This window comes from Haliotis rubra, unplaced genomic scaffold (genome assembly GCF_003918875.1).
Source record: "Haliotis rubra isolate DU_JTF1 unplaced genomic scaffold, ASM391887v1 Scf643, whole genome shotgun sequence".
Lineage (NCBI taxonomy): Eukaryota > Metazoa > Mollusca > Gastropoda > Lepetellida > Haliotidae > Haliotis > Haliotis rubra.
The window spans coordinates 544820-560644 of NW_025767350.1; the positions used below are offsets into that span (position 1 = coordinate 544820).

Consider the following 15825-nt stretch of genomic DNA (forward strand, 5'->3'; position numbering starts at 1 on the left):
TCTTCTTTTTAATGTTTACATTCTAGTTTATGAATATGCATGTGTGTTCATCGGTGATTAACACTATTCTTGAAATACAGATACAGAACAACTAAACACTGGGGCTGACTGTCTGGATGAATAAGAGCCTATTACGGAAGACTGCGCATTTTCAACAAAGACCCCCGCCTCCGAAGACCAGTTCGTGCATGTAGAACAGATTATGGATGGTTGTCCGAACCACCAAGAGCCCGCAACCGAGGACCAGATCGTGCATGGAGAACAAATAATGGATGGTTGTCCGAACCACCAAAAGCCCGCAACCGAGGACCAGATCGTGCATGGAGAACAAACTATGGATGGTTGTCCGAACCACCAAGAGCCCGCCTCTGAAGACCAGATCGTGGAAATGGATATCAGCCACAACAGGCTCCTCTACACCGTAGACAAGCCTCCTTCACCTGTGTTATGGCCCATCTATGGAATTCAGGTAAATAAACAAACCATTTGTGATCAGGTCCATCTGAAGCCAACGTTTTACGCGGCGGTCAGCACTATTCCAGCTATATTGTTCCGGCCTGTACATACCTGAATCTATTCAATGCAAAATTGTGATTTATAGAACTATCGTATATTACGACGTTGTGGTTACAATGACATACATAATAATATATTGGTGAAGGTACGGGTAAGAATTGAACTTCAGCATGTGCATTTCATCGTATCCCAACTGGGTAAATCGATGCTCATGATGTCAATCTGTGGGTTACTTACCTGACTGTTTACAGATCATACATTTGGAATATTGCCGAGTGTGGCGTTAAACAAAAAACAAACAAACAAAACAATTTAACACATCCAGAGCATCTGTAACCGTTCTGATTGGTCCGGACTTATCACAAAGATATCTGTGAATCTGACCATCATTTTCCCAGTTTGCATATTTCTTGAAACATTTAAAACATTTTAAAGTAGTTCTGTTGGGCAAGTAGTTGCTATTTATATGAAACTTTGTTTCACAAATCAGCAGGCGCTGCTTGTCATAGTCGGGGCTTTAGCTGCTGCTGTGTTGATAACCAATCGAATTGGAGCTGATGAGCTACCGGAAGTGAGGTCAGAGATGCTGAGTCTGTGCTTGTTCACATCCGGGTTGGCCAGCCTGTTGCAGATATGTTTTGGATGTAGGTAGGTGTATCTGTTCTAACCAGGCTGTAACTAAAGAAGGGGTAGTGGGGTAGCCTAGTGGTTACAGCCTACACTCGTCACACCAAAGACCAATTCTCACCCACCGCCAAACTTCAGTTCTCCAAATGGGTTCAAGGTCCCTATCGCAGCCGTGAAGTTCAACACCATGTCGTTCAACTGACTGGGGAGGCCATAAGATTACATGAACATCAACAATGCCACCCGTATTTGTACCTGTTTCGCATCCCTTTCTTCGCCAATCAAGAGAGCGGGTAGTCGAGACAACGTTTTTCACTCATTGTGTAACGTACTTTATGGAATTGAAAAATTTAAGTCACTTGTTAAGAGTTTTTAAATACATATGTGTTGTAGATCGAGTTACCTGACCCGTGAAGGTCCGGATTAGAATATTGATCTTCAGTAACCCATGCTTGTCGTAAGAGGCGACTAACGGGGTCGGGTGGTCAGGGTCGCTGACTTGGTTGACACATGCCATCGGTTCCAAATTGCGCAGATCGATGTTCATGCTGTTGATCACTGGAATGTCTGGTCCATATTCGCTTATATACAGACCGGCGCCATATAGCTGGAATATTGCTGAATGCGATGTTAAACCAAACTCACTCACTCACTCTAGTTACCTTGCTTCGGAAACATTTTTTGAATAAATGTAGATGAAGCTCGCCGTTCTGTTCAGGAGTGTGCAGGGATGAGAATGTTCTTGTGTCACACGTGAGCATGAATTTCCACACCGCAACTGAAAACGAAAAAAACGTTTTCGATTTCACGTCGGAATGATAATTCAGGTCCTGTGGGAAATGGTAAACAGAAAATATATACAGCCAAATACATACTGCGAACGTTATTGGACAACGTACAATGTTTCTCAGAGCTAGGTTAGACTTTGCAGCTTTACTTCCATAGACACATTTAATTAGAACAAAACACATCCTGCGGTTAACACCTAACCACCACACCTAACCTCCCCAGGGAAGCCACATGTGTCCTTGTACGCTCTTTAGTTCAATCACGATTAGACTATTGCAACAGTCTGTATTACGGCTTGCCAGAGAGAGTCCTCACAAAGCTCCAGAAGGTGCAGGGGCGGTGGGGTAGCCTATTGGTTAAAGCGTTGGCTCGTCACGCCGAAGACCCGGGTTTGAATCCCCACATGGGTACAATGTGTGAAGCCCATTTCTGGTGTCCCCCGCCGTGATGTTGCTGGAATATTGCTAAAAGCGGCGTAAAACCAAAACTCAGTCAGTCAGTCAGTCCAGAAGGTGCAGAACACTGGTGCAAGGATCATCAGCAGAACAAAGAAGCGCTATCACATCACGCCTGTCATGAAGTCCTTGCACTGGCTGCCAGTGCGAGCAAGAGTAGAATTTAAGACTCTCACACTTGCTTATCAAAGACTTTCACACTTGCTTATCAGTGCTTTCACACAACTGCGCCAAGTTACTTAAGTGACCTATTCTCCAAGCACAATCCTGTGAGAACATTTAGATCAGCAAATCTTGATCTTCTGGAGATACCAAAGCCCTATCTGAAGTCATTTGGCTATCGGTCATTCAGCTAGGCTGCTCCTTCTCTCTGGAACTCTCTTCCCCGTGATATCACCAACCCTAGACAACTTTAAATCTCATTAAAGACATTCCAGAAAATACTATCACTGCTAGATTTCCGTGTCCCTACTCCTTCCTATATACTCATCATAGCGCTTAGAGCAGACACTTGGTGCCTGGAGTATTTTAGTGCTTTATAAATTCAATCATTATTTATCATTATTACCTAAGATAAAAAAGCCACATGATTGACCATTTACTATTTTGGAAGGGGGGCGTGGTTTCGTTTAAAACAATGAAAGCTGTGCTAGAAAGTACTGACAAAACTTATGTCATGTCGAATTTAACAACGATGAATTGTTAAGAGGACGTGTTGAATGATTTGAAGAAACCCTATTGTTAAAAGGTAAAGGGTTCTGCTTCTTGTTTCAGTGAATACAATTAAATCTTGTAGTACACACAAATAAGAAATATCTATCCCAAAATCTACATCACTAGCACCCAGCACGTTGATAAGTGGCCGACCCTTATACACGTGTTCTTGAACACTCTTGGGACTTTCCACGTTGTATTATCGACATCAAGAAGACGAGAGGTCTGTACTCTATTTCATTAACTGATAAAAAGGCAGGTAGAATCTATCCTACACTATCGTGGGTAGAAAACGTCATGCCCTTCAAAGAAGGAATGTGCCTTCACCAACCCACTTGCAATGAAGAGTGAATAAGATTCAGTGTTTTGGGTTTATGCTGCTTAGAACAGTGTTTCAGGTGTAGCGAGGCTTCGTGAAAGAAAGACCAAATCTAAAAAAAATGGCATCAGAATCCACGACTATACATTTCTAGCCAAATTACCCAAATTCCAGTGGAAGTATTTGAGGATGTTAGGATTTTGAAGGCGATGGGGCATGTTCAAGTTTGTGTCTTCATTATCCTTTGATGATGTTCGCATTGGTATTCTCGCTGCTTCAGACTCCCACTTGTCCAGGGATCCAACAGTGGCTTCATCATAGCTATCACTGCCACCCTGAGTGACCCGAAATGGTCAGATGGTAAATGTTCATACAGTATCTTATCGTCTTGCATCAAGGGGCAAACACCAATTCAGTTCGGGAGGAGGTAGATATTGAGCATAGAATTTGCATTGTTGCTGTCTTTATATTCTATTGTGATTGGTTTACTTACAAAAAGTGTAACACAAATTACCTATTTTACTTTCAAATCGGAAACAAGATGCTTTAACGTTAAAGTGTGCAGTTCTTCCCAAAGAAACTGAAGAAAACTTCAGATAAAAACGAAATAATATGATATTGTGAAACTATAACCTTATGCAGAATGTTGCATGGAGGTGTTTTATTTCCAAAGAGTCACTGCAGGAACATGTGGAAGGAAACGGGACATCTCCTTGGAAGATTCGGCTGAGAGAGGTTATAAAAATGTCTTTGATACTGCAACATGCAACGAAATAAGTTCACTACAATTTACTATGTTATAGATTATGTCGAACTTTTGAATGAAAATGCAGAAAATAAATAAACCATGTGAGTAAACAAGTAAATCTCTGTTCCAGACTCCATTGATTATTGACAAGTTTACAATAAAGTATTACATTTATGAATACTTATCCTACCTCACACTGTGGATTTATCGTTCTTCCTCGATCTCTGAGTGGAGAGATTATCTGACCTGTTTCCGGCCTAAATAACCCACCTCACCTGAACGACTCCCTGCTGTGGCCAATGGGACATTTGTTGTACATCCTGTTCAGCCAGCTCAGCTGTTCGAGCTCCCGAGTCATATGGCCTGTTGTCATCCTGCTCTTCCTGAATCACTCATATTCGTGCAAATCGCAACCAGGCTTGAATGCGGATAGTTTAGGGAAGGATTGGAGATAGGAAAACTGTTCGAAACACACTACGTATTGTAAAATATCACACTGGATTTCTCCCAGGCTAGGAAAGAGGGGTGCAGAAGTCTGGTTAGACAATCATGACAAACCACAAGGAAGTTGGATCTAGGCAAGGGAAGATCCAGGGAACTAGGTAAGGAGTAAGACTGGAATTCAAAGTATATCCTTGGATCCTTTCTGTCCCAGCTACGTATGTTTGAGGTCGGTTCATTTTAGTGAGCAAAAGTGATTGCGCTTCCCAAAAAACGACAGCGTGAAGAAGGAACGGGGTAACTTTAATCACAGCTTATAACCCTCCCGAGATTGTATGAACTCTCCCAGACTGGAACGTAAGAGGAGAGTTGGGCATTTCTGTTATTGCTTTATCCTCATAAAACACGACTGCAATGATGGCATAACTGTTAAACAAGATGATCAGACTCAAAGTCTCACTTGCGGAGGACTTCAGGCTGCCCTTGCTACAATACACTGAAAGGCACAAGGAGAGGTAGTTGGGCATCTTTTATTTTCGCTTTGCAAGACCATCAAACACTACAGTGGTCAACGAATATGTCTAAGTGGGAAGAAGTATCGATGTGACTTTATATACGGTCTTTATATCCGGTAGAATGTCTCTCCTCAGGAATAGGAAGAAGGAGAACTGCACAGTGTGAGAAAGGAGAAGCGTATAAAATTACAACACTCGTTGAACACATCGTCGTATTCAGATCCAGGGTAACCTGATGTTGGCATCTGGAACTCAGTTTCTTCTTGGCATCTCGGGAATCCTTGGATTCATAATGAAGTTCATCGGGCCGCTGACAGTAGCGCCATGTGTGACAACCATTGGGGTGACGCTCTGTGGGTACATGATACCACTGTGCGAACAACACTGGGGCATCGCCAGCATGTAAGTACAGGGTGTACAATGGGTGACCCTTTGTCCCACAAGCCATACACGTGGTATAGAGTAATAGGGGTGATCCTCTGTACGTGTACACGGTTCCAGTGTGCGGACATAACTAAGGAAGCTTGTAGCCTGGTATCTTGTAGCTTGTACTACGTGTCACCAGACGTTGGTAATTGTCCAGCTGTCTGAACATTAAGCCCAAACGTAAATGTTTTATCTATATTTATAAAGCTTTGTTCATTAAATTAAAAACCATTTCAGACAGGTTTTGGTATTTATGATGTCATGCCACCATTCGCAAAGAGTGAGTGCGTGAGTGAGTTTAGTTTAACGCCACTTTTAGCAATATTCCAGCAATATTAGGACGGGGGACACCAGAAATGGGCTTCACACATTGTACCCATGTGAGGAATCAAACACGGGTCTTCTACGTGACGAGCGAACGCTTTAACCACTGGGCTACCCCACCGCTCCATTCGTAAAGACGAATATGAGGCAGACCACAGGCGTTATCCTATTTGGTGAAAGCACTGATCATAGTTATGGTGCAGACCATTCAAGAATCGGTCATGGGTACCTTTGATTTGAAACCTCTATAACTGAACCCTATCAATCGTAATGACTGAATCTCTGCCCAGCAAAAGGTGGCGAGTTCGCATAATTTGACCATTGGTGGCCATATGTGCCCTTTATATGTATGTCCATGGTGTCATTAACCAGTTCTGAGGGCGGGTGTCCAACAAGAGTACATATCTGATACAAGATACAGTCAGTCGAGGCATTGGACCATTTGTGTCCTTATAAATATATAAAGAAATGATCTCTCTGAATCTAGCCATGGTGTCGTTAATGAGACCTCAGGGTTGTTTTCCAACAAAAACTAGGGTACACGATGCTTAAAAGGACTGAAATCAAATCAGGTGTCCACAATTGCTGTACTGCATTATACACATATATCAGTTTTGCATTTTATCATTGCACGGCGTTTTTATCATTCAACAGGTCAATACTTCTCATCCTGCTGTTTTCGCTGTTTCTCGTCAAAGTGAAACTTCCGTTTCCAGCGTGTAATGGAGAGAAGAAGTGCCACGTTATTCGGTACCCGTTGTTTCAGCTCAATGCGGTAAGTATTTGGCAACTAGTATGTAACAATAAATACATTACTAGCAGTCTAACGCTACTACTGTAGCTTCTCTGGATTTCATTCACGTCGAAAATGTAGAAGAAAGTTCAGGCAAATATGGATTTTATACCTTCCCAATGATTCGTTTACACTGTTATGTTAGAATAACATGCTTTAAGTTAATGAGTTCTTACCTACATTATCCTTTCTCTTATAATCACAATACAAATACCTTGAAACTGATTTCTCTTTGCAAACCCATTGCCTTTAAAAATGCTTTATCGTCACATTCATTGATTGTCATCGAAATAAAAACAGTTAATATTTCCAACGGGTTTTACAAATGTTTCGTCAACAGATGCTTTTAGCAATGGCTGCATCCTTCATCGTATGTCACGTGCTGACTGTGACAGACATGTTGCCTAGAAACTCAACCATTCATGGTCACATGGCTAGAACAGATGTCCGAATGAGCGCCCTCCAAGACGCAGGATGGTTTTACATTCCTTTACCATGTAGGTAGAACTAATATGAACAGTCAAAGTACTAGTCAGCCTTTGTAATTAATAACCTTGCGATTGTCGGAAGTCTGTGTTAATGTATGGGAGTTACGATCACCTTAGCACGAAGATCGCTTTGTACCACTACATCCTGAAAGCTAGACTAACAACTAGTCTCTGAAATGAACATATTTTACTGAAAAATGTTCATAGTAAAAAAAAAATATATATAATGAAAAGAAGCCCTGAGACTTTCTTCCTTTCCTGAAGCTGAGGAAATCTAGACTTGCCACATTTCCTAGACTTGCGTGGGCTTTCTTGGATATATTTGCTTCACGGTCTGTATGACAGACCCCCTGAAAGCTAGACTAACAACTAGTCTCTAAAATGAACATATTGTACTGAAAAAAGTTCATAGTAAAAAGAAAAATAATATAATGAAAAGGAGCCCTGCTAAAACCAAAGTACTATTATATTTTTGTGTTTCAAACCATTCAAACTACCGTATACTTAAATTAAATCAAAGTTACGCCTAAATCAGGGACTTGGGTAGAAAGCTGTCATGTGAGGAATATTTTCTGGCTCTAAGAGTTTGCTGAAATATGACTCATTTGTATGATGTGTGTTGCATTTGCAGTTAAATATGGGCCACCAACTATCAGCGGCTCGGGCTATGTGTCCATGCTAACTATCACCATGATAGTTGTGATTCAACTTCCTGGCATCTATCAAACAGTTGCTCTTGGAACAGAAGTTCCTCCCCCACCCTCTCACGCCATCAACAGAGGTTTGGCAGTGGACGGGTTGTCTGGTGCTGTCAGCGGAATGCTAGGGGGAGTGTGTGCAAGTGTTGTGTTCGTAGAGAGCCTTGGCGTTATCGCTGTCACAAAGGTAAGAAACAGGTAACAGTGATCAGTCACATGGTGATATAGGGCCTGTAAGTCTCGCGAGGCGCTACTTCCAGTACTAAACTGGTTCCCGGCTCCTCTTGCGCGCGCCAACTTGCGATATCCTAGACGGGGCCCAGTTTACTTCCGTTCTTAGATTTCCGGTGACAAATATATATATACAAGAACCAGTTCTGGTTCGAAATTGCGCGACAGCCTAATATAACTTTACTAGACCGGACCAAGTGTTCAACCATGCTTGGTTGTCACAGCAATTGACAGTCGTAATAGTTGGCTAATTTCGGGATGGTTAGATCGGATATTTGTTATATCTTCAAGGAATATCGATTCATTCCTGTCAACTGACAACCATGAGACCATGGTATGAAACGTCGTTTGTCACTGGAAGTACTAAGGTCTCGCGAAGTGCCGTGACCTACTTAAAGAACAAACTTTTTGTTTGTACTCTTTTAACCATTACATATGAAAGATTTGTGGTTAGTCTTAAGCGGAACGCCAAATTCGTTCTTTAAACACCTGTGGTTAATTAATACAGAGCGATTATAAGTTGCCAAATAGTCGCCTGGTTCACTCTAGCCCGCCAACTAAACCACAGAGAGGTTACTTAACTCTGCCGCCAGAGCGCTGCAGTGAACCGGAAGTGACGTTATGTGAGGAAGGATTTTCAGTTAGTTGTATATAAAGTGTGTAACAAGCTCGTCATTTTGCTGATTCCTTGACGTCAGCAAAGACATGCCGAATCGTTGCGTTTCCGACAATTGCTCCTAGGGGTCGGGTGATGTTGTCACCATGCACTGATTTCCACCGGACCAGTAGTTCTTGCTAAATGGGTTATGTTTGTGAGTGCGAAGCGAGCATTGTGGAAGCCTGGAATGATATATCTTATTTGTGTTCAGATCGCTTCTCGGAAGTTAAAGAATTAGAACTACTTACTAGTTGTAGTAAAATATGTATATGATTGATGACCAATAAGATTTTCCATGACACAACTAGTAACATAACGATTTCTTCCTCTGAAGCGAGGTTGTGGTCGAAGTAACAATACTATTGTAAGGAGTATTATATTGACACCCACCTTGAAAGAAGGACGTTGTTTTTACCCAGACATTTTACGACAGAGTGTATTCAGTTTAGATTAGTAAATCTACATACATAAATCCCACCTTTTGACAAATCCAATGTGCAAGACAAAAGTATTGAATCAACCAGCGTGTTATCGGTTAATACTTTGATCGATGTTTGTTCTTGTAACTCGGCTGCTAATTCTTCTCGCTGCACTTCCATGCGCATAATACATAACCTGTAATACATTTTCCACATCAGACCTTTATTAATAATGTTGAGTATTTACTCCAGACACAAGAAATGACAAATGGGAACCTTTGTCGGGTAATCTAAGTGGTCATGGGAACCTTTGTCGGGTAATCTAAGTGGTCATGGGAACCTTTGTCGGGTAATCTAAGTGGTCATGGGAACCTTTGTCGGGTAATCTAAGTGGTGTTATTACTACTTATACCATGTGTAGGTTTATACCACCTAACACGAGTTACAACAAGGGAGTATTAATTGTTGTAGTGCATGCAATTTTAATTGCATGTAAAAACTTGTGGGCCGACACTGTTTTGAAAATACAGACAGAACTTCATTGTGGCATAAGAAATACATAGAAGCATTTGCTGTGTGCTAAAACTGTATGTACCTATTTACCTAAGTAGATTTTCAGATTCTTCTGGCAATGGCAAAGTGGGGTTGTTTAGTTTACGGATTCAAATAAATCAAATGTCCGTTTTTAATATCATACGTAATAGACCTCATATTTTTACATGACATGATTAAGTATCGAGGTGAAAAAAACACACAGAAATGGGATCAATTTGGATCAGTCATTATACCATCCAGGCATTAGAAAACCTGAAAAAGCCCACACTGCTTTGATACTTTATTACAATCAGACAAGAACTACCGGGGATATTTTCAAATAACTGTATCTGATATGGGCATCCACCCTTCCTAATGTCGCACTGTTTAGGTTGAAGAAATTAACCGTAACCGTGATGAGCGAGACTGATCGTCGTTTACGCTATCACTCGCGTCTGGCCCGAACAAATAAGGCCTAGCGAAACCAAGCGATTTTGACAAACAAGTTGTAACTCGGAAGCTAGGCAAAGCAGGTAACAAAATTAAATGACAGTAGATTATGAGAACATATAGCTTTCATTTTTCACAATTGTCACGATTTCAGGTTTATACAAACCTCAATATCTGATTGGTTGAAATTTCGTTCGCGGGTGAGAATTGTGCCTTGTTGTCAAAAAGGTCGATTTAAGTTAATCAAAGATCGAAATGAGTAGTTTTAATGACGGGATTTCATTTATAGTGATGCCAATTACTGATTTATATATTTGTACCCCCTAGAGTATATGTGATCTTTAAGGGCCCTATTGATGGGTCTGTGATCAATAGAAATAGTTCGGTATTCGTAATTTCGGATCCATCATTAAGATATAACTCCTGGACTGGTCATTCACAATGTTGCGTACTAGCCGTCACAAGGATAAATGCTGATAATTGGTTATACATTAGAAAATGCTAAACTTTATGTTGGTAATTCTTCATGATCGGGGTGCTATCACAAGGACGAACCTTTTGTGGACATGTGCTCACATAAGGACAATGTCTCATAACCATGTATTCATAATCCGGAAGGTAAAACAAGCAAGCAATTGCAAGCATCTTTTGTAAGCAAGTCATTTCAAGCTGAGACCTTCATGATAGCTTACTCGTCGCAAGGTTTAGTATTCATAATTATCTGTTGTGTAATAAACTCTGAAATAAGGCAATGCAGTTTCACGCTAGAAAATATGGAGTTGACAAGCCTAAACTGTCGTTACCTCCCCTGTTTTACTGAGAAATTTCGAAAATAAATTTATGCTGCCCACGTGTCACATTCACTTTTGTGGAATGGTTATTCCTGTAGGTGGCCAGCCGAGCTGTGTTCGTGACGGCTGCCTTCCTCACCATCCTAATGGGCATCATTGGCAAGTTCGGAGCGCTCTTTTCTCTAATTCCCGACCCTGTGATTGGTGGATTTGGCTTGGTGACAATGAGCATGGTAATTGCCGTAGGCGTGTCCATGTTCCGATTGGTGAATCTCTCATCCTCCCGGAATCTGATGATCATGGGATTCTCCATGGCTCTGGGCCTGCTGCTGCCGGACTGGGTGGCCAAGAACGTCAACTCCATCAATACAGGTATGTTGTATACCTCTCTCTTTGGTCAGAAAAGGTGTGGCTTAGGAAGCGTCGTATTGATTGGTTTCCGATTAAAATTCCACCCAATCAGAGGCATTCGACCACGTGACGTCTTGTTCTTTGTCTCTGATAGCGTCCTTAGACGTTCGAAAGAATCGATTCAATCACGAGCCGCGGTTGGTTTCCGATCATAATTTCGACAAAGCAGAACGATAGAACGTTTGCTCGTTATAAAAGTTCGTAGCATCCCCACACTAGGAAACATCGTACGTCGTAGCACTAATTAGTCTCGCCACAGCGAGCGAGGAGCCAGGTGTTGAGCAGTGAAGTGGCTCTCGGGCTTAATGACTTAAAGGTCACATGCAACCAAAAAGTCAAACATAATTAAAACACAATTATCACTTATTCATGACATATAATCTACTTCGCTGATTATGAAGAAAACATATAAACAACATTATAAGCGTACAATCGCAAATCAAAAGTGCAATATTTTGTGCTTGGGTTTACTTCCCTCGAAACGAAGCACCCTTGATACCGAACCCAGTCAGAGCGGGTGGGTGTGCACCCATATGTAACGAATACTTGCATTGGCTGGTTCATTTGCTGATACCTTCACGGCTCATTGTGTGTGTGTATATAGAGATGTTGGGTTTTGTAAATACATGCTCATTTTTTGTGTATAACATTTTGCAATCAACAGACATCATAACATGTCATGTGTACAAGTATCACACCTGCCTGTCTGTGTAATTACATAATGTGACAGAGACCGAACTCGGGTGCACGAGCCATAAATCAATGCGTTTTGTTTATGGTGTATAGCCTGGTAGGTGTTAAGTTCAAATTGCATGTGGTCAGTGATCGAAGTTGCATATTGTCATTAGCAGACAGGCAGGCAGACACATAGGTGTCAACGAAACAGACATTGAGTTCTGTCTGTGACAAAGACATATCTATATCACAGTTAGAAATTCTGTCAACGCTAAATAATGACATTGCTTTTAAGTATCAAACTGAGAAAGTGACTCGGTAAGAAGACCGTATGGTGAAATAGACAAATGAAATTATATAAACAGTTAAATCGGTAATCTACTGTCATAACATATAAAAAAGCTCGCGCCTCTTAAATATCAACAAAACATTAGAAAAATAGCTCACATCAAAGCCTTCACCGAGTACTCACCGCCAGCGAAGGTTTTCGGTCTTGAAATGTCGAACGCCTCACCGGCTGACACATAGCTGAGTAGATCTAGATCCTAACAAGGTTCTTGTATGTAACGAGTAGATTATTTACTATTTGTTTTGATTAGACTACTCCTTCTGACGACCTTATAATTCGGACATCCCGCTTCCAAGCTGCGAGAACCTATTCACTGCGCATGCGCTATGAGCCCAGCCCAGCTGTTGAAACCACTTTTCACCCCAAGCTGGGGTGAATTTAGTGAATCGTTTGAACTCAGATTTCGCGGGGGGTTTTTCAGTCCATACTGAAAGGTATCAGAATCTGCAAAGTTGTGTTTTACGTTGCATGTGACCTTTAATATCTGTCAATAAACTGTTTTTTTATGTAAGGTTGAAATGTTTTCATTTCGTCAATTTGCCACGACACCCCTCACACGCGTACAAATCGTAGCCGTTACATAGCATGTCACTGTTATCACGATTGAATATTGACCGCGTGTGAGCGTTATTGTCAGTATAGGCCTTGAATGGAATACCTTCGTTGAATTAAGCTCGACTGGGTCCGCGGACTGTTAGTATCGGGCCCTAATACTGTATACTCGTACCGGCAATGCGTGAATGAATTAAGAACTCTACTGGAACACGCTTATAAGGACTTGTTACTATCGGGCCCTAATACTGTATACTCGTACCGGCAATGCGGGAATGAATTAAAGGTCACATGCAACCAAAAATCAAACATAATTAAAACACAATTATCACTTATTCATGACATATAATATACATTGCAATTCGAATTTCTAATTCGGTCTCATTATGGTTCAAGCTTTGTCAGTACCCATCATACCCGAGCAATATTTTTTTTTAAATTCTGGCGTAAAAAAAATAGACGTTGCCTTGCCTTAGCTTTAGCTGTGGGAATTTATGCCATTATGGGATTAAACTATACTCTTCAGATTGACCATTCTTCGTCTACATTGATTAAATGTTTCCGAAGCAAAGCGACTCGATCTACACGATGAATTGATTGAAATACTATTGCCAAGCGATCTGAAGTTACTTATTTTATTTCATATTTTTAAAGACAATATTCGGCATCCTGTTGGTTTAGAAAACACACAAAAAGACAGATGGATATTCTATGCTGGTGGGTTTCACTAAGGTTGTAAACGTCAAAGACTTACATCACTTCGAACTTCCATCCATATGAAGACGACTGTAACAGTGTTCCTAGTGGTGTAAAACCTAGTCTGTCATACAGACCCTGAAGCAAATATATCCAAGGAGTCCCACGCAAGTCTAGAAAATGTGGCAAGTCGAGATTTCCACAGCTTCAGGATGGAGAAAGTCTCAGGGCTCCTTTTTATTATATTTTGATTTTTTTCACTTTGATCCTTTTGTCTGTAAAATATGTTCATTTCAGAGACTAGTTGTTAGTCTATGTAAAACCTAACTCACTCATAAACATATATATCACGATGGTGAAGGTTTGCGCTTTCCACTCCAGGAAAAAAAGAATTTGACCAGGTCATCGTCACTCTGCTGTCCACCCCTATGTTTGTGTCCAGTTTTGTTGGCTGCACCCTTGATAATCTAGCTCCAGGTAAGACCCTGTTTGTGGCGGTGGGTTGGCCCAGTGGTTATAGCGGTTGCTCGTTACGCCGAAGGCACGAGTTCGATTCCCCACATGGGTACAATGTATGTCTCCTGCCGTGATATTAGAATATTGCTAAAAGCGACGTAAAACTGAACTCGCTCACTCACTCACTCACTCACTAAGACCCTGTTTTGCTGTCTCGCGAGTGTTTCTATTTTCGTTTGGAAGGAAACCTTCAGGCTCGGTAACTTTCGACTAAAACATACAGCAAGTGCAAGAAACACAGTTATATCCATCAGTTCGTCATAAGCGTGTTCCTTATAAACTAATGCCTTATTATATCCCAGGTACGCCAGAAATACGAGGCCTCTCCAGAAGGCAAGACAGGTCATCAGGAATAGTACGTGAAGATGTGTGTACAGATGACCCCTACAAGCTGCCATACATCTCCTCGCTCCTCAGCAGGCTACGCTGTTGTGTTTTCCTCCCCATATCTCCCTCATATGACCCTGACATCTCTTGCAGACCTTGTCAGAGGAGGGAACGGAATCCCTCCCAGTCTGCAGCTGACAACCCCGTGGTGTTGACTGGCTTGGATGCGGGTACCGAGGACCGAGTGTTATAGGAGGAACAGACTACCTGACTTGCCAGTGTGTATCAACTACGGTTATAACGAATTCAAAGGGACCACTATAGGGGAACAGAGTACATGACTTGCCAGTGTGTATCAACTACGGTTATAAGGAACTCACAGGGATCACTATAGGGGAACAGAGTACCTGACTTGCCAGTGTGTATCAACTACGGTTATAAGGAACTAAAAGGGACAACTATAGGGGAACAGAGTACATGACTTGCCAATGTGTATCAACTACGGTTATACCGAACTCAAAGGGACCACTATAGGGGAACAGAGTACATGACTTGCAAGTGTGTATCAACTATGGTTATGACGAACTCAAAGGGACCACTATAGGGGAACAGAGTATATGACTTGCCAGTGTGTATCAACTATGGTTATAACGAACTCACAGGGACTACTATAGGTGAACAGAGTATATGACTTGCCAGTGTATATCAACTACGTTTATAACGAACTCAAAGGGACAACTATAGGGGAACAGAGAACCTGACTCCCAGTGTATATCAACTACGGTTATAACGAACTGAAAGGGACCACTAAAGGGGAACAGAGTACATGACTTGCCAGTGGGTATCAACTACGGTTATAACGAATTCAAAGGGATCACTATAGGGGAACAGAGTACATGACTTGCAAGTGTGTATCAACTACGATTATAACGAACTCAAAGGGACCACTATAGGCGAACAGAGTACATGACTTGCCAGTGTGTATCAACTACGGTTATAAGGAACTCAAAGGGACAACTACGGTTATACCGAACTCAAAGGGACCACTATAGGGGAACAGAGTACATGACTTGCAAGTGTGTATCAACTACGGTTATAAGGAACTCAAAGGGACCACTATAGGGGAACAGAGTACATGACTTGCCAGTGTGTATCAACTACGGTTATAAGGAACTCAAAGGGACCACAAAATTTTGTTCGTTATAACCGTAGTTCGTTAGATTCATTTTCAATGAGATATTTTGCAAGTGGCTTGTCAGAGGAGGCAGACCTTGGCAGACCTTGTCAGAGGAGGGAACGGAATCCCTCCCAGTCTGCAGCTGACAACCCCGTGGTGTTGACTGGCTTGGATGCGGGTACCGAG

General features: G+C 41.6%; 1 protein-coding gene across 3 annotated transcripts; it reads left to right on the forward strand.

The window, feature by feature from the left end:
• Positions 1-42: 42 nt before the first annotated feature.
• On the forward strand, positions 43-14908 carry LOC124256909 (solute carrier family 23 member 2-like). Of its 3 annotated transcripts, XM_046690882.1 has the most exons (12): positions 43-175; positions 242-469; positions 1007-1164; positions 3701-3780; positions 4094-4155; positions 5345-5526; positions 6529-6649; positions 7008-7164; positions 7787-8040; positions 11035-11308; positions 14001-14096; positions 14438-14908. In XM_046690882.1, the coding sequence occupies exons 2-12, from the start codon at positions 269-271 to the stop codon at positions 14713-14715; spliced, it is 1863 nt and encodes a 620-aa protein (XP_046546838.1). In that variant the 5' UTR covers positions 43-175; positions 242-268; the 3' UTR covers positions 14716-14908. The 3 variants fall into 3 exon arrangements, with proteins under 3 accessions (XP_046546838.1, XP_046546836.1, XP_046546837.1); XM_046690880.1 differs by having other exon boundaries at positions 43-469; XM_046690881.1 differs by having other exon boundaries at positions 43-469; positions 1010-1164.
• The last annotated feature ends 917 nt before the right edge of the window (positions 14909-15825 follow it).